We start from the raw sequence: 24545 nt of genomic DNA on the forward strand, positions 1-24545 counted from the left end.
GAAATGTATGAACCTAAAAGGTTCATTTATACAATTAATTTTTATATAAATTTCAGATTGTAACTAATATTTTATCCATAAAATTATAAATATTAGTTTACTTAGATAGTAGATACTATGGATGAAAATTACTATACCTATTTTAGAACCGAAAAAATCCCGGGCGCAATTTATTATAGTATTTTTACTATCTACTTAATGTGGATGCAATTTACAAGCGCCCATTCAATCATTGAAGTGAACAAATAATATTGTTGTAAACAGGTTTTGTGAGGAGTTGGAAAAGGCACAGCCAAGAGGTGGCAGAGAGGGACAGTTACTTCCCCCTGACCTTAGTTAACAAAAATATTAATATTTAACGAAATTTTAATTTGACCCATATATGACCCAATATTTTAAAATTATATTTCAAATATCCAAAGGATTATTTCCTACCTAATGACACATTTTTTTTTTATTTAACACTAATTTTAATTTTATTTATTTATTTTTTAATATAATTTTACATGAACATTATTAATGTATATCATAACTTTTTTTTTTTGTATTTACCTTGTAAGTTATAATTAAAAATCATAATATAAGATCAAAAATCTAACATGTGAAAAAATTTTAAAATGAAATTTCTAGATACACCCTTGGGAGTTGGTATTGATTGTTTGTAAAATGTTATAATTTGCTATTTCAAATTTGCCTTTACTTTAACCTAAAATAGATCTTATAGGTGTAATTTACAAATTGAAAAATATATTTTTATTTCTAAAATTCGGTGATATAGCCTTTAAACTATTTTAATAACAAAAACGTATACTTATGTACAAAGCTGCATTTAGAATATATGGATCCCGGGGTGAAATTTTTTATTGTACCTCCCAACTTGTTGTTACTCTTTATAACTTTCGACCTTCTCTTTTCGCCTTCGATTAATGAAAAATATGCCTCTTACTTGTTTTGAACAACATATTAAAACATATATCCTAAGTTATAACAGTATATAATTTCAATATTATAGTCAATTAAAAATCATACCAAATAAAGACATAAGGAAAGTTCATCAAACAGTTTAGTTACAATTTTTGTTTTTTGCCTACGAAAGTAGATGGTTACCATAAAAAAAACTACAAAAAATGAGTATTAAAATGTGTTATAACTTACACCCCAGATTATATATAAATATATATACATCATATAATTCGTAATTATTCGTTCTTAATGTTATCGATGGTATTCATATCACATTTGACTCAAAATTATTTGATATGATTATCAAAAAATCATTGATTAATCAAAATATTTTATACAATACACATTAATAAATTTTATACATTTTATGATAAGAAATAAATAAATTTTACACTCAATAAAACTGCTGTTCCTAAAACTATTAAAATTTTGCCACTGAGGATTTTCACCCCCTTCACCCCTCTAAATGTGCCACTGATTATGTATGTTGATAGTCCTTGTAGATAGTTGATCGGAAGTCTGTAGCCCATTATTTTACAGCAATTTTACTTAATAATCCCCTGTACTAAGTGTTAAATTAATTAATTTAGTACATTAGCTATGATAATAGGAATTTAGAACTTGTTTATTTTTGGAGGAATCCTAGAACTGTTTACAAGTATTTATTAAATATTAAACATTATATATTAATATTATGTAGTTTGTTTTAAAATAAATGTTTATGACTATTTTACATTTTTATGCTAATGTTTTTAAGTTTATGATTTCAATAAGTAATTTTACAATATAAGTGCACATTTAAAAGATTTTATGACTAAGAATATAAGATAATCATTTTGTCTAACATATTTAAAATATTGATTAAATAGGAATCTAATGTATATCATAATTATGTAACATTTAATTTTTTTTTTTTTAACTTATTTTTATTTACTATATACATAAATCAAGGTACATAAGTTAACGTAGGTTACTATATTAAGAATTGTGAAAAGTAATTGATTGTCATTTGGAGAGGTTTGAAACCTAGACTAAAGATTTTTTACGTTATTTTCCACAGAAAAGAGGATGACGTTAAGTTTGATCGGCATACAATATTATTACTAGTTTTTATTTTAAATAATTTTGAAATTCCTAGTTTAGGGGAGGCTCAATAGTTAGACGAGGTACATGAATGTATGAATTATATTGCTGCATTGGACTTGTAAAATTAAATAAACGCAACCTTCGAAAAACAATTTCGAGTAGAAAAGGTTTAGTGGATTTAATTGATAAATGATGTCAGTTTTTTTAAATTTTATCGGTTTTCGATATATATATATTTTTTTTTTTTTTTTTTAATTTAAAAGAAGCTATTGAGAATTTCATAAAACTATTCTCCTAAAGTATTAATTATATTAATTAGACAACATTTTTCTTCCGTGAATCAGATGATCTGAACAATCTAAAAATGAATATTTGCACTACTAAATTAAAATACATTTGATTAATGGCAATTTGGAGATCTTTTATTCTTAAAAGTTATATTTAATATCTATATTAATTACATATTACAGAAATTTTATTTTTTTACAAATGCTTATAGGTAAATTTTAAAATTTGACACAGAAAATTATAAATTAATGTAATTTATGCTCATAGAATTTAAAATAATTTACAAAACTATTAGACCAGTTTAATATGATATGGTATTAATAATTTATACATATTGATTTATAAATAAATATTTTTATTTAAATAAACGATAAAATATGATTTAATGTTTGTAAAATTAAAAGGTTTTTTACTGTATGACCAGAAAATAATATGATTGGTTTTCAAAAATACTATCAATTGGAATAATGTTGTTAGTTATAATGTAATCAACAAGCTAAACCATTTATTGATAACAAAATTTGAATTTTATGAAAAAGAATAATATATTTGCTTTAAATTTAAAATGGGTATTTTGTTTTTAAAATAAAAAGAATTGAGGATGTCACGTAGGTATCAAAAACAACTTAAATTATACTACTGATCAAAAAAAAAAAACATAAATAGTTTTTTAACTCAACTATAAACATATTTATTAATCAATAACATTACAAAAACTACGTATTTAATAAATTAAGGTGAATATGTAAAATAGAAGCAATTAAACATATATGTGTATCTATGACAAAATTCACATTTAGATTGTAATTAATATATAGTCTTTTCACAATACCCAATTTTTCTTTGTAATTCGTACGTATACATTTATTTTAGTACCTGACAAAATTGTGAAATATTCTTTAATTTTTAACTAATTATAATGTGGATTTATAATCAATAATCATACATAATAATTGTTTTAGTTAGTCTAAAAGAACACAAAACAAAATGATACAATTATCTTGTTTGTCTGTTATATTAAGTTAAAATGTGTTGAAACTACAATGTATTTTTAGCAATCTTCATAGCATAATTTAATTCTTTGTTGTTAATTGGTGTGCTTTGCTTATTAAATGTGCTAGACTATCAACTAAATATTATCTTAGTTTCACGTATTACTTTAAGTTATAATTAAGTATGTATAATATATATTAAGTTATACTGTAATTATTGTATTCTTAGTTTTGTAGAGATTATTTGATACCATAGAGACTTAATTTTGTCCAAAAATATAAATCTTTATGAAATTTGGGTAAGTATATCTGATTTGTTTATAAACATTAATTGTACTGAAAATATTTTATTTTTATTTGATATAATTTTCATGTTTAACGAGTAGGTAGTTTTTATAATCAAGTCTCTCGAGGGAGACATTCAGATATACAGACATTTAGCTCGATGACTTATTATTTGCTATGATAAAAAAAAATATGTTCTATAGAATATTGTTTACATATTTTATTATAGTGTATTTTTCACTCACTTTAGTTTTAGGTGCATCACGTACATATATATTATACTCTAATACAGTTAGTCAATAGTACATCTCATTATTTTTTTTTCACTTAGTACAAGGCTAACCGAAATTTTTATTTGTTCACTATTTGTTGTTTTTTTTTTTTTTTTTATTATATAAGATATCCGCGGCTTCTATGGCCATTGGACGTTACAATTTTTTTTTTTTAACTTAATACATAAAATAAACAAACAGATTGGTGCAGGTTAGTTACAGGAGGTTGATGAGGTGTGTATTTGTGAGGAATTGGCAGAGCTTGACGATATTGTCTTGTTTGAGGCTTAGTGATTCTGCCAGGTGATAAGATATATTTTCACTATTTGTATTCATAAAATATTTGGTATAAATACGTGTGATCCAGTGATAGAAAAAAATATATATAATCCAATACTACACATTTTAGTAAATTGTACGCTATATGTGATGATTAGGGCTAGGATTTATATGCAATTAAAAATTGTATAATAAACATTTTATTCACCAAAATATGCAAAAACAAATTTTTATTATTTCTAAAATTATTATTTATTATAACTTTTTATTATTACATTAAATATTGGCTTATACTAATATAGTTTATAAGTTCTACTAATGAAATGAAATACTTCTGTACTGTCTCACTGGCATTGGCCAGGCCCTTAAAGTTTAAATCCAGGACGAGTCGGGTTTTATTTAAATGAAACACGGACCCCGGGCCGAGGTTTTAAATTTTTAAATCTATTACTGTCCAGGCAGTGTTTTTTCAAAATGTTAAATCTTGTACAATAATTCAATTTTATTGATAAAACGTTCTTTAGGGCCAAGCCAGGCTTCTAAAAATATCTTCAAAGCTTTAGGCCCGTTTTACAGCCGAATGTTCATACTTGATGTTTTTAATTTACATTGTTTAGGCCGGGCGCACATTGAGATGCAGATGACGCAGCATAGCGCAGGAAATACTGTGTGAGCTATATGAGTGCATATTACTACACAGTTCTGTGTCAGCGTTCGCTTAGTCATGAGCAAAATTATAGCAGAAAATTTAATAGGTTTTAAGTTCTGAATCAGTTTCTGGCGGATAAATTTAATGAACTTTTATTATTTTCGTTAAATACACGTAAAAAAAAAATGTGGAAAAGTAATTTTTTAATTTTGTCTTCATATAGTTGACATGTAAGACAATGTAATGTCAGACGGCTTCAATCACAAACTCTTCCGTAATAAAATTAAAATAAAAAATAAAATATTAAATTGAATTTAAAAAAGTGGAAATTATGTTAAGCGTATGTCACATGCGCAGTAATCTGTGTCGCGGACACTGCGTGACGCAGGTCGACACAGGCACAAGTTGCCCTGCTCTGCTCTGCCCTGCCCTGCTTCCCAATATGCACTAGTACGTTCTCACTAATAGATTACAGAAAACTACACTGCGTCGCCTGCGTCTCAATGTGCGCCCGGTCTTAAGGTTATACGTGCCGATTGAAAAAACCCATATGCACCGTCGTCAGTTCCACGCGTATGAAATTAAATAACGTTAATAGAAAATTCCTAAATAAAATAAATAAAATTTCAAAATAAAAATTGTTCTGTTTAATCGACAATAAGCCAAATCGTGGACGTACTGAAAACCAATCAATTTGGAATTGAAGAAAACAAACCTGCAAATGCATATAAATCCTAGCCCTAGTGATGATAATGCTTGATATAAATATATTATACCTTATGTGTGTATATAATTTAAGTAGGTTTGTGTATTTTCGTGTACTGATACCACATCAGTTGACTGCATTTGCCAAATACGTATAATAATTGTTAATTAGTATATCACCAAATTACTTATGATAGATTTTTTTTTCTTATATTGGGTCTAATGTATTTTTAAATTAATTTTCCGGCTCGCTGCGAAAAGGAAATACAATGCAATCGAAGGACAAAAAAAAAAAAAAAGAATTAAAAAAAAATATGAAAATAAATCCACGGAAAGGTTGCGAAACAAAACCTCTTTGCAGTGTGCGTCCAAGCTAAAATGAGTGGGGTATTTTTGTTTTTATAATCGTATTACTACGTAAACAATAATATGTGAAAAACAATTCAACCGACATAAATATTACGGTGTGAAAAAAATTAATTCTTTTTTATTTACGAGGATTTGGTTTGGTTTTTGTTACATGTCAAGGAAAAGTTAGGTTCAGTGATTTTTTTTTTTTTTTAACTTAAATAACGCGGGAAAGTATACGGGAGAGTGATAATAAAAATAAACACGAAAAAAAAGAATATTAAGGTCCATTGTCATCATAAAGTAGTGAGTTTGGATTTTTATTTAAGAAACTTCCATTATTTATGACTCGATGTGTACGATCTCTTAAATATATCATCTAATATTTGAGAAACTACTAAGAAAAGTAAGAAAGGTAAATTACGAAAATCGTGAGGTTATAAAAGTAATAAAATTACATTCTATGTTAGATGATGTTTTTTCAGGATAGTATGAATATTGAGTTAAATAATAATATTATTATTATTATTTTTGAATAACTAGGGTAAAAACGGAAGTCCACGTCTGTAAAGTGCATATTATAGAAATGCAAAACAAAAAATTTGCTTTTTAGTTAAAAACATTGCATTGTAGATGAACTTTTAACTTTTAATTTTTTGACTTTAGAATGCAGGTTAGAGTCAAAAAATTGTTTTTTTATGGCTTAGAACTACTTGAGGTTTACCTGTAACCTTTTTTAGTACTCTTATTACTAAATGCATGGTATACTGTTATAACTGGGGAATATAACAAGCGACTGAACTCAAAATAACCCAGAGGACGGTCCAGATAATTTTGTCAGACGATATAAAAAAATATCTTAGGATGATCAGGGTGGAGAACGCAGAAGAAATGTCAATAGACAGAGAGAAATGGAGAAATATTGTAGTTGTGGCCATGGGCCCTATTGTCATTGAATATTTGACAAACATAAGAATTCTTATGTTATATTTTCATTAATGAAAATGTAAATTCACTGATAAACCAGCTTTCTGTCTTCTAGAATAGTTAAAATGTAATTTACGAGTTAAATAATTGAATAAATAATAGTAGATAGTTTTATTTGCATTAAACCAAAGAGCACCAGCCAACAGTTTTTTTAAATAATATCAGTATTTTAGTTTATCGAATATGTGTTCATTGATTACATACTGTCAAAATTGCTAGTAAAAATTTCATTATAGACAAGAATTTTATATTACAGATATGATAACGCCGCACTGTTTTTATAAGAATTAAAAATTATCAAAAATTCGTCACCTGAGAGTTCAGATAGCTAATATACGTTACCAAGTAACACATAAATTATTATAAAATTTTTTATAATAATTTATTATTCCGATTCATCTTTAGTTTATTGTTACACTGCATAATATAATTAACGGGATATAACTGTAAACTACTCTGAAATTATAATTACTTTGCTGTGATTTTGACCGAAAAACCCCGGGAAAAAACATATTCAACATGTTACGAATTTGGCTCCAGGACAGAACAGATCCCTCGTTAACCTAACCTATACATTTTACGTGCATTGGGTCTGCCCGGTCATTTAAAACTTTGGCTAACAATTTTCACCAATATTAGCGTTTAATTAGTATGAATTTGCAAGACCGTCACCACAATTTGCATGATAACTAATTGAACGGCTATATATATATATATAAATTGAAGGTGTAATGTTGTGTTGGACCATTTTAATGTTGGTTTTGAGTTTTTATCATATTTTTTCAAGCCAATATCACGCATGAAATCAGTGTGAATATGTACAACCATCGTCCAAATTCATACATTTATAAGGGTAAAAATACTTTAATTTTTAATTGATGCACCATGGCGCGCCTATCTGGCCTCAAGTACAAGTTTTCTCATATATTTTCTGGCTAGTATTTTTTTAAACTTTTTTTTCCAAAGATGTGGTTTCTAAAACATTAATTATCGATATTAATTACTTAAAAATTAACTATTTCGGTTTTACGAAATTACTATAATTATATTATTGTTAATGATTTAGCATATTACTTTATATAAATATCAGAGGGATGTACCCAATTATATTATAATAAATTAATCAAAGAATATTATTTATAATGATAGTCAAAGGTGAGCATTGCATGTTTTAAAAATTAAAGTTCAGTTAAAAAGTTTTTATTTTAAATATTGAACTTAACTAGTTACTTAATTATTTAATCAATCAATTTTTTTTTCTTAATTATCTCATTCTTTAATAATACAAAAATTTCGTATTTTTTTCCCTACAAAATAATGTTAAATATAATAAATAAATTTGATAGGTAGTATCAGTGGCGGACGCAGTGAGGGGTTTTGGGGGTTCAACCTCCCCGAAATTAATGGATGATTCATTTCAAACGTAGTTATCCTACTTTATGTACCTTAACAAATTAATTGTTCAAAATATGATTAAAATATGCAAAAAAAAAAAATGTTTTGTTAAGAAAAGTGAATTTGTAATTTTCCAAACGTTGTAAAAGGTATTGGTACTTAAAACTCAAATTGTTGAAATTCCATGATAGCAATACTTCGTAAAAATAATGCGTGTTTGTAAGTCGCTTATTATCAGTAAGTAAAAATAAGTAAATATACATAATCGATATAATATTATTTACAATAGTACATTATGATTGACGGTTTCTCTAAATTTTGTGTTGTATGGTCATTCGATACGATCGACAATAGTCAATCTATAATCAATAGGCAATTATTTCAAAATAACGGTAATCAGGCCCGTATTTACAGGAGCATGGGTAGGCACATGTCCAGGGGCGTAAAATCTCAGGGGCTGCAAAATATTTTAGCAAAATTAATTTTAAAAATGATGTATCTGATGAAAAAAAAAAAATTAATAAAACAATAAAATAAAGAAAATAGTATGTTTTACTATGTTATAATTTGTTTAATTTGTTAATTAAAAAAATTTTTAAACAATTTTCATTTATAAGTTAGATTTTAATATTAAAAAATCTCGATTATGGAGGAAATAATAAGTGTTATATTATTATAATTTATTATTTTTTATTTTTTTTTTTTTTTTTTTTTTTTTTGAGATGGGCATAAATTATATGCCCGGGGGTGCCAAATTTTTAAATACGGGCCTGACGGTAATTATTCTTATTTTTTCTAAACCCCTCGAAATTTTTTTCTGCGTCCGACACTGGGTAGTATTGATATTAAAATGTGGCCACTATTCAGATTCTAGATATAAGAAAAACAACATAAAAACAATGTTTTATTATGTTGTTGACTGCATCGGTTATGTATGAATTTTCTCGAGTTTCTTCAATTTGTTTGTTATTCTTATAATTTTCAATCACACGCAAAATTTAGTCCATATCATTATGTGTGTTGTTTATTATTTATTAATTAATAAATATATTTTAATAGTTGTATCAGTATTATTTATCTTAATATTAAATATAATATGAATTTAATTACATTGTAAATTAAAAGAGTAATATACTATACTATTGCTATACTATTTACTAAATACCTATTATAATTAAAGTTCAGTTATATCAATCAATACAATTATTCATTATAATTTTAGAAATTTATTTCTTAAGATTTGTTTTCTACAGTTAACTAATTATTAAACTTCTAAGTAACGGGCAAAAGAGAAAAACGGGTTTTCACTCTACATAAAATAAAAATATAAATTCGAATTATGGTCATAAAGTTTACCCTAATTTCTTGCTAAATATTTGACTGAAAAACATTAAAGAAATCTCAAAATTTACATTGATTTGAGCAAGTGCAACGTTACGCCAATTTCTTGTTTTTTTTTTTATTACTATTGAACTGATGTCTTGCGAATTGTGATAATAGTCATACGAATTCATGTTAATTATATGCTAAATATTGGTGCAAACTGTTTACCAGAATATTAAATGAGCCAGCCTGGCATATTATATGTCCACATTTTCGTATTCATCTATGATCAAAATCTATAAAGGTAAACGTGTATTAACGAAAGTCAAGACGCATGGACGCATAATATCATGATAATATAATAATATAAAATATAATATATATATATATATATATATATATATATATAATATATATTTTATATAATATTATGTATATAAAAATACTAAACAAAATATTGTATACGTGCAGTATACAGACATAATATTAATTATTTCGGTTATTCGAAATAAATGTACTGTAACCATGGAAACTTTATACTTAGTTTATTCATCAGTTCGGTTCTGAGATTACATGTTGGTGTAGTGAAACTAGTCAGTTACTGCTCCCTCAGGACTAAGATGCGATATTGATAATCCTTTGTTGTTGACGCATCGTGTGGTTGTGAAAAACACTTCAAATTAAATAGGTCATCGTAATGCTTTGGTGATTTATTTTTTATTTAAGATTATATCCACATCGCAATAAAAAAAAATTGCATTGATCTAACATTAAGTGATTTTCGATTACACTTAATTGTTGTATTATAATACAATACTATGTTATATTTATATTATTCATGATAAGATTTAATTTATAATTTATTAATTATTGGATAATTAATTATATGGAATAAAAAGAAGTTTTACCATAATTGACTTGGTGAAATTTGTTAATAAATAATTTAATGAATACATTTATCATAGGAAATTTCTTTATTTTTTGTAAAAAAAAAAAATGTTTTGTACTACTTGTATTTACGTTGATTTAAATGTTTCTAGAAGTAATTTCATAACTATCTTTATAAATACATATATTAAATGATAAAACATTTGTGAAAACGTGGATTTTCATTAAAAAAAAAAAATGAAAAATATTATGTCTTTTAATACTAAACTTGAGACGATTATGAATAATGCAGTAATAATTTATTGTTTCATATTACATTAGTACGTAGTTTTGAAATTTATAAAACATTTTTCATATAACAAATTATAATTTACTGAGTAAATGGAATTGCAGCGACTAAATCAATTATCTAAAACGTGTCTTCTTTATTCGTTCACTTATAAAATAATAATGGAAAACAAAATATATTTTTATACAGCTTTAAAAGTGAGTTTAACCAGTATTCTATATACTTGGCAATTTATTTTTTTGAGTATATACATTTTATTTACATATTCATCATATTTATTTTTTATGTATATTGATAAACGATAATTTGAAATGTTACAACCAATTAAATATGAAATACATACTACGTCACGATGACACAGTAAAAAATTAATATTGTTTTCAAAAAAATGTTTTTAAATATTTTTGTATCACTGAAGATTTAGAACAAAAATGTTATAGTAATTAATAAAAATTTCATATTCCTTTCTAACTTCTTATAAGAGTACATTCAAGTTAAATCTAGTTAAATTCTATAGTAATAGATTTTTCGATGAAAATAGTTATTGCAATGATTTAATAACTGTAAATATAACGTGGACTATAAGCTTTATACGTTTGATACTATTATATTGATCATAAATTACTGCATGCATTTTTAAGTAGTTACGTTTAAACCTAAAATTGGTATGATCTATTATGATCCAGTTACTAAAGTTACTAACTTTAATTGGTAACGGAATAAAATAAATTAAATTAACATAAATTTCTCATTGGGTTCTTGGTTAAATTACTATTACAAAAGATACAAGTATTATAAATGTAAGAAATTCTAATCTAAAACATGACAAGAATTTATTTTTTAAAGATAATTTTCATAAATTAAAATTCATCAATATATATATTATAATTATAATATATATATTCAGTAACATTTTTAAGAAATGTTTAGGTTAAGTAAGCGTTTTAAGTATTACACGATAATAAGTGGATTATGCCTCTAATACAAATTTGTAGACAATTGAAATAGGTACTGTATCATCAAGTGAATCAAATATGTTATAATAATTTATTGGTATTCATTCAAAAATTTGTATTTAATTATGATATTAAACAACCGTATAAAACTTCAAAATAATACAAAACTTACTTTGGAGTCATGTGTCCAGTAAATCAGTGGTGGTGGTTCAGGACTGTGTTTTATGATGCAAGTTAAGTTCATAGTACTGCCCTTATTGATGAACATGTCTGGACCTCCAATGATTGTTGTTATGGGTTCTGAAAGTATATTTTGCTATTTTAAGTTATGTAAATTATACTTTAATATAATATAGAATATATTTAATAATAATATTATCAAATAAATTTTTTTAATAAATGATAAATATGCAGTTTTTTCGATTATTGTATCAAATCACATTTCTCAGTATTTTTCTTACAAAATCATAATTCAATTTTATTTAAAATAATATTTATTTTAAGAATCTGAGTATAGCAAGGAATATATTTAAATTGTATCATGGCGCGTTTATGTTTTTAATTTGAATTTTTTATTTTTTGTATTTGTCAAACACAATTTTAACCAAAATGCTTATTTTGATTATCAGAAAAAGAAATTATTTCTGATAGAAAATGTTGTTTTGTTGACACTTTTATGATAAAATGCTTTAAATTTCTCAACGTTTTTTTACAAATAGTTTTGAAAAATAGACATAAGTGTAAAATTTACGGAATAATAGATTTTTGACAAAGTCGAATTCATCTATTCGTCGCCAACCAAAAAATAATTATTGTAGAAAATTGAAATTTTATTGAATGCCAAAACTACAATTTTATATTGATAATATAATTTCAATACGGTATTCAATTTTTTTATTCTATTATAAGCATTCAAAATTTCTAGGTTTTTCAGTAAAATGTGAACAAATATATTTAATATATATGAACAAAGTTGTTGATATGAATTTTAATGCATCTAAAAAATATCGAATATATTTCGTAATATTAATATTAATATAATATTTTAATATTTTAGTCGCCACACTATATCTGTAATGTAATAATAATATTAGTAAACGTTCATTCAATTTATGTCTATCAGTAACCTATGCTATTTTAAGATATAGAGCATATAGCATATATAGCATAGATTTACCAGTCCTTTTTCACTCAATAATTGGTGCTTATCTAAATTAGTCACTCCTGATCTTTCCTAAATCTCACCTGATCGATGTATTGCTCCCATTTTTTTTTTCCATGTACAATGTTATTAAATAACTATTAAATATTATAGTAAATCTATACGTATTTGATGAATATACTTGTACATATATTATACAAGTATAATGCGTTGTAGAACTTTGTATGTTTTTATTTATAAATTATGATTTAAAAACTGATATGAATGCTGGAAATAACAACAATGATAAAAATAATTATGTCTCGTATAGTATGACCTAAATTTATGAACGGCACGAAATTCAATAACGAATGATAAAATAATATTGTTGATCACAATTTTTGTCACATCGATATAAATTATTATAAATGAAAAAAAAATCATTTAATTTTAACTAACAAATATTACATCTGTCAACATTATTTTTTTTATTGTAAATACAATGTTCATTTCATATTTCATAAATTAAAATATTATAAAATAGTATTTTTAAGCAATTAATAACTGCCTTAACTTATTTTATTATTATTAAAATAATAAAATAAAACGAGTAAGTGGTTAATACTCGTAAATTAATGTATAAATAAATAGCTTATATATACATATATAAATATATAAATAAATTATATTTTGGAAAAATTATTATATAAGTCACAATTTTATTGAATTTGTGTATACCTGATGATGAATTTTTAAGTCTAAACTGGTCGTACATTACAAATATAATTATATTTCAGGCTACACATTTATTTATTTATACATTCAATTATTTTGTTGCAGTTTTTCTTGGTAAAATGATTAATATATTTAATATGTTAAATTGTATTACACATAATAATGTGTGTTAATGTATTTTAACATTTTTTAATTTTTTTTTTTCAATTTATACTTATTTAATTACTCAGGTTTTTCATTAATACTCCAATTTCACCAATAAGAGATCTTATCTCAGTGGTGAGTTGGGCCATTAAATACGTTTTTTTTTCTATTATTGTAACTATATTGTAATTAAATATTATGGCCAATAAATCTTATTATTATTATTATTATTATTTATAATTTAAGAAGCAGATGTCAGTATCAATGAGTTATCATTTATTTTAGGGAAATTCGATTAATATGATTGGAATTGCTTGTTGACCATTTTAAAACGTTTATCCAATACATTTAATTAAAACTGTATTATAAATAATAAGTGAATAATAAAATACATATGATCAATATTAAGAGAGCGAAATATATTTAATACTACTTTGAAGTTTCTCAGTTAATAAACACCTATTATAGATTTTAATCCTCGATAAAAAATATTTATACTAAATACATATGATTCTATTGAATACTCATATTATTGAAATGTATATTTAGTTTTATATTATTCAATTTACCGCTGTTTTATATGTATTCAATATATTTTATACGTAAATTATTTTACATTTAACAATATTAAAAACATAATTTAACAGGTAAAGAAATCATTATAATGAATTAGATTCAAATTATTACTACATTAAAAATTTAATAATCAAACATTATAGCTTAAGTTACACAACAAAGAGACCAATAATCTAGTAATTTCGTATAAGTGTGTATGTTTTAGATGTTTTAGATTTATGGTGCAAATTATATTGAAGAAAGGGGATAATAGAAAAATGTATTATCAACTAAAGCGAATAATAGTACTGTAATTTATTATTTTTTGTGTAATTCTTAATAATACAATTTATTTTTTTAATTTAGTAACTTTATAAACACCTAGGACTGATTTTACTAATAAAAAAAAACCGTATTATATAACATTTATGATAATGATTTATATAAATTCCTTGAGTTTTAACCATATCTAATAATTTTAATTAAATTTTTATAAAATATAAGTAAATAACTAACTCTGTAGTAAATTTATTACTTTTTATTTAATAAGTTTGGCCCTGGTTAATATTTTAGTGAGAAATTTTGTGTTGACAGAACTTTATATTTTTGATTTATACCATTTCGTTTTTAAATTTGTTTATAGGATAATATCATTATATATTTTCTCTCTTCGAGTGTTTTCATGGCACTCATCATATTTATTTATTGTTATATATAAATTATTAAGCATAAATTGCAAAAAAAAAAAATATTTATGATGGTGAAAGTAATATAATAGCAGTTTTATATTATTGGATGTTAAAATGTTAAAAACAAAATCAATAGTTGATTGTATTTAAATTGCGAGATTATTTCCGGAAAAATATCATATTTTGTTTATTTTTATGCTTACTGTGCAATTTAAAATAATATAGCACATTATAAAATCAAGTAACGCAATTTTGTAATGTCGGAGGAAATTTCGGGTACAACGATTGATTTATTCGTATCTGAAAACTAGGAGTAAATATGTAATTTTTAAATAGTCACCATTGTTTGTACTTTTCATTTTCTGCAAATATTCGCATCGCAGATATGAAAAAAATCTAGTAAGGTGATATACGGACATTTTGTGTTATTACTGTTATTTTTTTATTTCGTTTTACCCTCGTTTAATATGCCGGTCTTGTCGATACATCGTCTAGTCGATACACCGGTCGTGTTCGTGAGTTTTTTTTCTCGAAAACGTTGCTGATAATCCTCGCTCGAAGAGATGACGACGGCGACGACGGCGAAGTGGCACAAGTCAAGATAATAATAATATGACGTGTAGTCTTCGTAAGGGATGATTGGCGGTGATATCATTTGTCACAGGGTAGGCTGACAGTCATTACGAGCACTCAAGAGCCATCTGCGTGACGTCTCCCCTTGGCCATAAGGGGTTTGTTCATCCCACCCTGGTGTAGACTATGTGTGTGGAGGTTGTCTACGTCACATACGCGTGTACATTTACTCTTTAGCATATACACACACGAGCGCGTGTGGGGATGCACCCGTGTTGTTTGAATAATATCTTTCGTCCCTAACTACATCTTAATTCAAAAAAAAAATAACTAGGTTTTTTTTTGGAACCTTTCACATCGTTCTCTCACATAATTCTGAAATTAAATTACCACCACGTTAACAATCAACTATTGTATAGCTCTCTCCGTTCGTCTACTCGACCCTATCCGGTACAGTTGTCCGCGGTTTTCATAAAAACTGTGCCATAAATTTTGTGACTGGACATGACTGAAACAGCAAACATACACACATATACACACAAAAATCGTTTAGCTTGAAACAATTTGGTTAGCACGTGTTTGACGACGATGGGGAAAATCGTTAATATATTTTAAAAATGTCATGACAATATCATGAAATTTTCAGCGTTAAAAAATTAATTTCGCATAAAAAATGTACTTTATATCGTGGATATATGATAGTTTTTGAATACTCCTGTGTTAGATTTTTACTATGCTATCAAATACATTTCATTAATTTATCACGTTATTATTTATTGTTTTTAACTATTATTATATTTACGATGGTAACATATATTTTTCAGTTCATTTCTTGTTATCATTGTTGGTTTAAGAGTTCAGGAAATATATATAATAAAATTTTATTTAAAGGTTTTACATTTTTACAACTTAAAATTATACTATAAATTAACTATTTAACCTATATTATTAATAAACTGTACAAAAATCGTTAGAACTAATGAATACAATATCAAGTATTATTTGGAATATTGTAATATCCTCTTAAAATTACATAAATATATTGCATTGCTGTTACTTTATTAATTTTTTTATAAATGGATTAACTGTTTTTATTATTTTAAAGAAATATTTTTTTTCTTTAATTTAACTGTTAATAAGAAAAAAATAATATATTTGAAGAGTTTAAATTTTTAAGAATTTCAATTCATAATTTTTTATCAATATATAACCTAATACTTCTTCGAATTTGTTTCAAATTATTAATATTAGAAGTGAGGTTCAAGCAAAAAAAAAAAAGTTTATTCAAAAATTATAAATTCGGGCTTGAAAGGATTAAATTTCACTTTTTCATGATTTGTTATTGTTTTTGTAATACTTTTAATCCATTTTGCTATCAAGCTTAAGCGTCAATTTCAAAAAATGTTAACTGACATTTTGTATAAGGATATCAAAAATATACATAGCGTTCTACTCTAGCCCTAGTTGGTCAACATAACTTGCTTCTTTTCTTCTAATACTGTGAACAGTATGTGACCTGAATTCCTTCATCTTTAACACAAACCATCGTTATCATATTTTCTACTATATATCCGGAAATAATGGGTATGAGAAAAAGTGCGTTTCAAAACTTGCTCTTTTCCAAAATTACACCTATTTTCTTCTATTATATCTCATTTTCCCTTATTCTTTTTATCCATATTTTTACTTGTTCGGTTTCTATTTATCGCTACCGACTCCGTTGTTTAGTGTCTTTTTCTTCTGTAAGAAAGATTTTTTTTCCGAGGTTTTTTATATCTGTAAATGATAAAATGTAATTTACCGTTTCCATAGTTTTGTTATTTTTGAACAGAGTACTTGTGATAAATTGTAAAAAAGAAACTTTTGTTGACTCATAGAGAATTTGAAGTCTATGGTACACAAAGAGGTATTTTTTCTCTTTTGTTTTTTTAATATAATTTTTATCTTTTATGTGGCGTATTCTGTAGTTAATCTATTTATAAAACCTAATGTCACTTAGTGTCATATTTTTAAGTTCATCGAATTCGGCAACACCATTTTAGAATAATTATCCATTTGATAAAGAATCAGAGCTGATATTTTTGTAACATGAGTATTTATAATTCAAGTTAATCTTAAACGTTTTTAATACTAAATTATAATTTTAATTCTAATATTAACTAGTGTTGAAACTGTTGGACTCATGATAGACTTCTATACAATACATACTTGTACTGATCCATACTTTTAATATATTTTATCACCGAAACAATACGAACAATACTTAACCAATAAGAAATATATTTTTGGTAAAATTCAATTTTAGTAAAATGAATTTCATGATTATAAGAAACGAAATGATTGGATAAATTTTAATGATTTGATAAAGCATTTTAAAGATAATATTCACAAAAGAATACTTCATTAAAACATTTTCATATAAATATGCACGGTGGTAAATAAGTCAAGAGCCCTAGAGATGATGATTAATTTTTTCTCCCGCTACGAGGATCGTTGATTATAATCGTATATTATGATCTTAAGTGTATGTTCATTCAATGTGTGTTTGTTACTAAAAATAATTAACATACTGATTAAGTTAAGTATTCCTGTTATTTGGTATTATTTAAAAATAAACGTAACTGTGGAATCCTTAATGATTTATCGGTATCTATGCTAATGTTTGCATTAATTTATACCTATAGGTAAAACAGTTTAATCGGGATTGTATATTTTATTTTTACAAATGTATACTAAGGCAATCAAGATATATTTTATGCATCATCATTCAACGGGTGCGCAAATTAAAATAATTTTCATTTGAATGGTTTTATTTTGATGTATGGTAAACACATATATGTACTATTCGTATGCTCATAAATATACATATCCACTCCAATATTCGACGGCTGAGGTGTATGTAGCAAAAGAAGTTGGTATATATTCAACATGCAATAATTGAAAACTGTTTATGGACACGTCGCACCATAAACCTTCCAGTTTAACCATTGGCTGTGACTATTCGAGGTGTATAATATGAACGAATGCGATAAAACACCGCAGCCATCTCGACAAAATATGTATATATATGCAAATGACATTCACCTTCGTCAACCATGCCATATCTACTGCCAGGAGACCGTCATTACAGTGTCGATTCATCGTCGGTAAAAACTTCTCACTTCTATCCTATCACTCACACTTTTTGTGAAAACTTTTCCGCCAAAATCACCATTCATTATTCATACATGGTTTGCGATCCGTGGCTCTATTGTTTGCTATTAAAATGACATTGGCGCTATGAGAATTGACGATTTACATCATTATCGATCTTGTAACCAATGAGATAAAATATGTATATATATGTAAGAATAAAGTGGGAAAGAGAGAGGGAGAGAATTCGGTTCTCATAGAAATTACTAACAAATATAAATTATGCGATTTTTATCACTTCCTGGTCACATTGTATGTTTGCTTACACTTTTGTGGCTTCAGCAGTATCTTATTGTTACATTGACGAATTTATGTCAACATACCTGATAAAGCTTTTGTTTTTAAAAATATTATATTATCTTTATTATCGTATAGGTTTTCCTTCTTTTAAAAATTTGTATTAGCTTAAATTATGGAACGAATTATTGAATTTTTAATTGTAACACTTGAAAATATTTTTCAAAAGTTCTTTTATAAAATGGCAATTTTGAAATTTTATAGAAATGGAAAATGATTAAGTTATTTTTTCAAGCTGAATAAGGGATGACAATTAGAATTTGATATCATACTTTTATATTGCCTTCTTCTATACAATTACACTTATATAAAAAAAATGTTGAAAATAAATTAATATTTATGAAAATATTTCCACTGAGAAAACCTTCTAAGCCACCTTGTATTTATACAAACGAATTCTACAATAGTATTTAATGTATCAAGTCTACAAAAACGATGTTTTACGTTATTGTAATTATAAAGTAAAAAATATTAAATACATTCATATTTTACAATATGTAATATGAACATAATAATAACAATAATAAAGAAATAACGAAACTCCTAGATCGGGTAAAATACAGGAACGAGTGATTAATATTGCTGGATTGTTTTTTTTAGACTTGAAACGAATGTAACATTGATCATAGAAAAACGATTCTGAATAAAAAATATCGAATGGATCGATTTATATTTCTACAGATGATTGATATAGTAAAAGAACCAAATTTATTAATAAGATAGTTTCAACTTTTAATGTTCTAACAAACAAAAATTATAAAAGGCTTCTAAAATTTGGAAAAATCGAAAAATGTAAATGCCTATAAAGCAGTGGTTCCAAACTCAACACTAGACATGGAACATTTTATAAATTTTTCGCCGTCATAGCCTACGACCTAATTTCAATTCCTAAGAGGGAGAGAAGTGGTGGCTGTATATCGCTTATTTTTTCATACTTTTATAGTTATTAATTTCTAGGTACAAAATAAAATCAGATATACAGTTTATGATGTAGAACAATTTTAACTTATTTATTTAAAAATGTAATTTTATAAAAAAAAGGTTATACAAATTCAAATGTTACATTTTACGAACTTACATTAATTAATTTATTCAATGAGAAAATATTATAACAAATTTATATTATTGACTACATAACTAATGTGACTTATTAGGGGGTGCTTCTTTCATCAGTTGTGGAATTCTTGGAGCGATGCTGTTGCTTAGTGCCGTCACTAATCATCACTTGGATTCAGACGATTTCGATATTTATTTTTTATAAGTAGTAGTGAAGAAACCCTTGCTCCCATAAATATGTGCTTGAAAATACCATAGAAAACATAATGCTGTTTGCTGAATGTTTGAATATCGAATGGTCTTTTTATACCAAAACTCTTCTAAGTTTGTATTATATTCAAACGAACGCTTCAAGTTGCTGTCGTTCTGAAGTTCTATTAATTTTTCTTGCATTTCTTCTTGAACATTGTTGACTTTGACAGTGATTGAATTACGAATTAACTTTTTAACATTAATGTCTACTACACCATATTCTGGAAAGTATCTGGTAAATTCCTCTTTAGGGAGTCGTAATTCTTTTAATATATGATTTTGAATATCTTCTGTAAAAAATTTGTAGTGGTTGTCTTCAATAAGAGTTTGCAGTGTAGGAAATATATAATAATTTTTCACCTGAGTTTTGTCAATTCTAGGATTTATCTTGCAGGCAAAAGCACGAACATTATTTTCAAATACGAAAATATTTGCGGAACCTTTAAGTTTAATATTACCAGAATCTTGCACTTGCAAATTTAGGTGATTTAAATGAGCAAATACATCCACAAGATATGCAATTTCCTTTTAAATTTTTGGCTCACAAAAAGTTACTCATGTAAATAGTTTATACCTTTATCGTTTAAAAAAAACCTTCAACTCCTCCCGAAGATCAAACAAACGTGCCAACATATTTCCTTTCGAATGCCATCTTGTTTAAGTATGAAATAGTAATGTTTCACATAATTTTTGAAAAACACGTGTATTGAGTGCATTATTTTTAACAGCGTTGACTAAATTTATGGATATTTTCAATGCAAAAGCTATATCTTTTGGTAATGTTTTGGACACCAACGCTTGACGATGTATAATATAATGCGTTGTTAATATGGTTGGATTTTTTCGTTTTACCAATGTAGCTAAACCTGAACGTGACCCGAACATAGCAGGAGCGCCGTCAGTACAAATTTCAGCAAAATTTTCCCTCATAAGTTTATGTTTTTCAAAATAATCAAGAATTTTTTTCGTAACGCCAACCACAAAGTTTCTTATACACTTGTGATTCAACTTGATACACTTGTGATTTTATGTACTTGTGATAGTCATAATTCTTCATTGATTGTATTATTTCCATTTAAAAATCGAACAAAAATTAGCTATTGACAACATTGTGCAACATGACGCTGATCCGGCGACGGCGGTTCACTATAAAGGATGCCACCGACCGCGTTTATAGTCTCCTAATCAACTGGAACCCGATTGAGCACGATTGCAATCAAATAATAATTTTTAGATTTTTCAATTAATAGGGAGATCTCATATGAGGCATGAATAACGTTTTTAGAGGTTTCAAATATCGTACCACTGGTCCCAAGTTTTATTTTTTTTTAAGTTTTCCTTCTTACCTTTAAAGAATTTTCGAGAACAAAACAAAAATTTGGATGGACAGTCTTCAAATATCGTTCCAATTTTGCAGGTTTTGGCGCATTATTACTGAGAACTGTTGTACAAATCACGCACTGGAGTTGTTGGGAACAGATTAAACTGCTAAAATAAAGCCTTTGCGCGTCCGCGCAAACCAACTAGTGCATGCCCGTAAATGCAGTAACAATTCTGTCGAGATAGCGCGCCGCTCCTTCACCAACCGGTTTTTCACGGGAAATGGTCGACGATTACCAGCGTCATCATCTGTCTTCGAGTATAGTGCGTTTTTTGATGGCTATCGGTGTGGTTTTTTTAGGTGTCCGTCGCGATACACACATAGCCTAAATATATTCGGCCGGCATTGCGTCTGTCAACAGCCCTCTACGTCACTCGCACTCGATCGTTTGGTTGAACTTGAAACTGTTGACGATCCTATTGTTACATCAATGGAGACCATGTGTTATGAAATCGAGCTCATAGCGTCTGAGTGTGCTCCTAATGACAAAGCAACTACGTCGTCCACTATTACCATTGCTAAAAATTTCGTGTCATTATCGAAAATTCAATTACCGAGATTCAACGGTTCCATACTGCACTGGCGATCATTTCTCGACACTTGCGTGTCACTCGTTCATGACAACCCAACTATTGGTGACGCGAAGCGTTTTCACTATTTGTTATCGTGTCTTTCGGGTTCTGCATTAGGTCTTATACCATACCATTGTCGGCGGATAGTTATAAAATCGCGTGGGAAGATTTATTGAATCGCTTCGATAGCAAACGCATGTTGACTTCAGCTCACCTAGATAAACTTATCGAGTTCAAACCAATGAATCAGGAATCCGTAGTTTCATTAATGGCATTCATAAATACATTTCAAGAAAATGTCTCCGTAATAAGATCCCTCAGTGTCGACGATTTGGCCAATTTTTTGTTATTCCACATGGGATCTCGTGTCCTTTATCCCATCACATTACAATTATTTGAATCAAGTATTTCGCAATCGACGATACCGATTTCGAAGTATTGATGAAGTAAAATTACACAAACGAATGAATGTAAATTAATTAAACAACGCACAAGAAAATATTTTCTTTATAAAGTCGCGTAGTGTACTAACTTACGATATGACAAATAGATATGATATGAGTAAAATATTTATAATATATATTAATAAAATTGATGAAGATAAAATACGAAAAGAGAAGGTAATATACCCATGTGATACTAAACTACATACAAGTACATAATCAGGCGCGTAGCTAGAAATTTCTAATGGGGAGAGGTGTTATTCAAAATTAATTGACAAAATTACAGTTAAGGAGTAAAAGAGTATCACTTTAACCGTGGACAAAACTATACCCATGAAATTGATTACTTTACGTATATTTAAAAATTTCACATATATATTATAATATATAATAAATACAAAAAAAAAAAAAAATATTTTTAGTTAAATTAATTTAATGCATCTACTTTTTAAAGCTAAAGTATCTATTATTTCGTCAGTGGTTACGACTAAATCTCGATGAATATTCATAACTGCTAAGCCGTTCAACCGATTTTCACCAGTTGTGTTCCTCAAATATGTTTTTTAAGCGTCGTAAAAAGGAAAAAGATCTTTCACTGCTTGTAATAGTTACTGGTAAAGTGGTAAAGTAATCAATATTTTTAAAAGTCGATGATCAGTAGGAAATATTTATTATTGTATAATGCCGAAAGTACAGTCTATGACCACAAAAGTTTTGTTTCGGAGTTTAAAGATACATTTACATCCGATGGACACGTTTTATTTTGTGTTCTATGTGGTAATTTTTTTTTTTTTTAATGCATATTTTAATGATTTTAGAAGCATATTTGTGTATGTTTTAAAGCTATAAGTCCCAAAGCATAGTAATTACTAATTAATGCCGGGTCTCGGCTTTAGTGCTTAATATTATTGTTATTGTAATATATATTTAATTTTGATAAATAAGTGTAAATCACGGCTTATGATGCATCTTTATCTTGATAAAACATGTTAAGTATACCACGACTGAAGGGGGGGGGAGGTGTTACTACACCTTTTACACCCCCCTGGCTACGCACCTGTACATAACATATTACCTCCAGATTATGAGACATAATACCTATAGTAATAGTTACTGAAGTATAGTAGTATAGTGGAAAAAGGCAGATAATTATTTATCATAATTCATCTACACAAACATGACCGAATGTTACATCTGTACATATATTGACATCGGTCATATAGTATAGAGTATTATCTGGCTGTTAGGCGCTAAGCCGTAAATAACAAGAAATATAAAATATAATTTCACTCATTTTTTTAAATTTAAAAGTTTTCATTTGCGGACCACTTGAGTGTGTCCGTGGACCACCAGTTGGAAACTACTGCTATAAAGAGTACAAACTTCACTAAAACCAATCGAAACCCTTAAATATCTTAAAATAAATAAAGAATGTATTGAATAAAAATTCCTTCAAATATTCGATTTCATCAATATTTAATTTTGTGACACTTTTGAATAATGATTGCCACCATTTTCAAGTAATTTTCTTTTTATGGCTAAGAAAATTATATGAAAAATCTTGTATTTGTTATTCAAACTTTCAGTATAAGAATTGAAAATTGTATGAACTTTGAATTTAGATGATTTTCGTAATTTTTAATGTTTTGTCTTTTATTAGTAACATTATATCTAAGAAAATTAGAATTCTATTTCAAGGCTTTTTATTTAAACAAAATTATTTATTGATATCTTCTTAGAAAAAAATAAGAAAAGCATAACAATTTAAGTTTTTTTTAAATAGTTAAAAAAAATATTTCATGAATCGTAT

The 24545-nt window shown here is 26.5% G+C and overlaps 1 protein-coding gene across 1 annotated transcript in view; it reads right to left on the reverse strand.

Annotated features, from left to right (window-relative positions):
* The window catches only part of LOC112692759 (zwei Ig domain protein zig-8-like), a 335729-nt gene that overhangs the window by 31195 nt on the left and 279989 nt on the right, over positions 1–24545 (reverse strand). Inside the window, exon 4 of the mRNA XM_025567548.1 lies at positions 11878–12005. Within this exon, the coding sequence (XP_025423333.1) occupies positions 11878–12005 (128 nt within the window). The remainder of the gene's footprint in view (positions 1–11877; positions 12006–24545) is intronic.

Source organism: Sipha flava, unplaced genomic scaffold (assembly GCF_003268045.1).
Source record: "Sipha flava isolate LNK unplaced genomic scaffold, YSA_version1 76_pilon_pilon, whole genome shotgun sequence".
Taxonomy (NCBI): domain Eukaryota; kingdom Metazoa; phylum Arthropoda; class Insecta; order Hemiptera; family Aphididae; genus Sipha; species Sipha flava.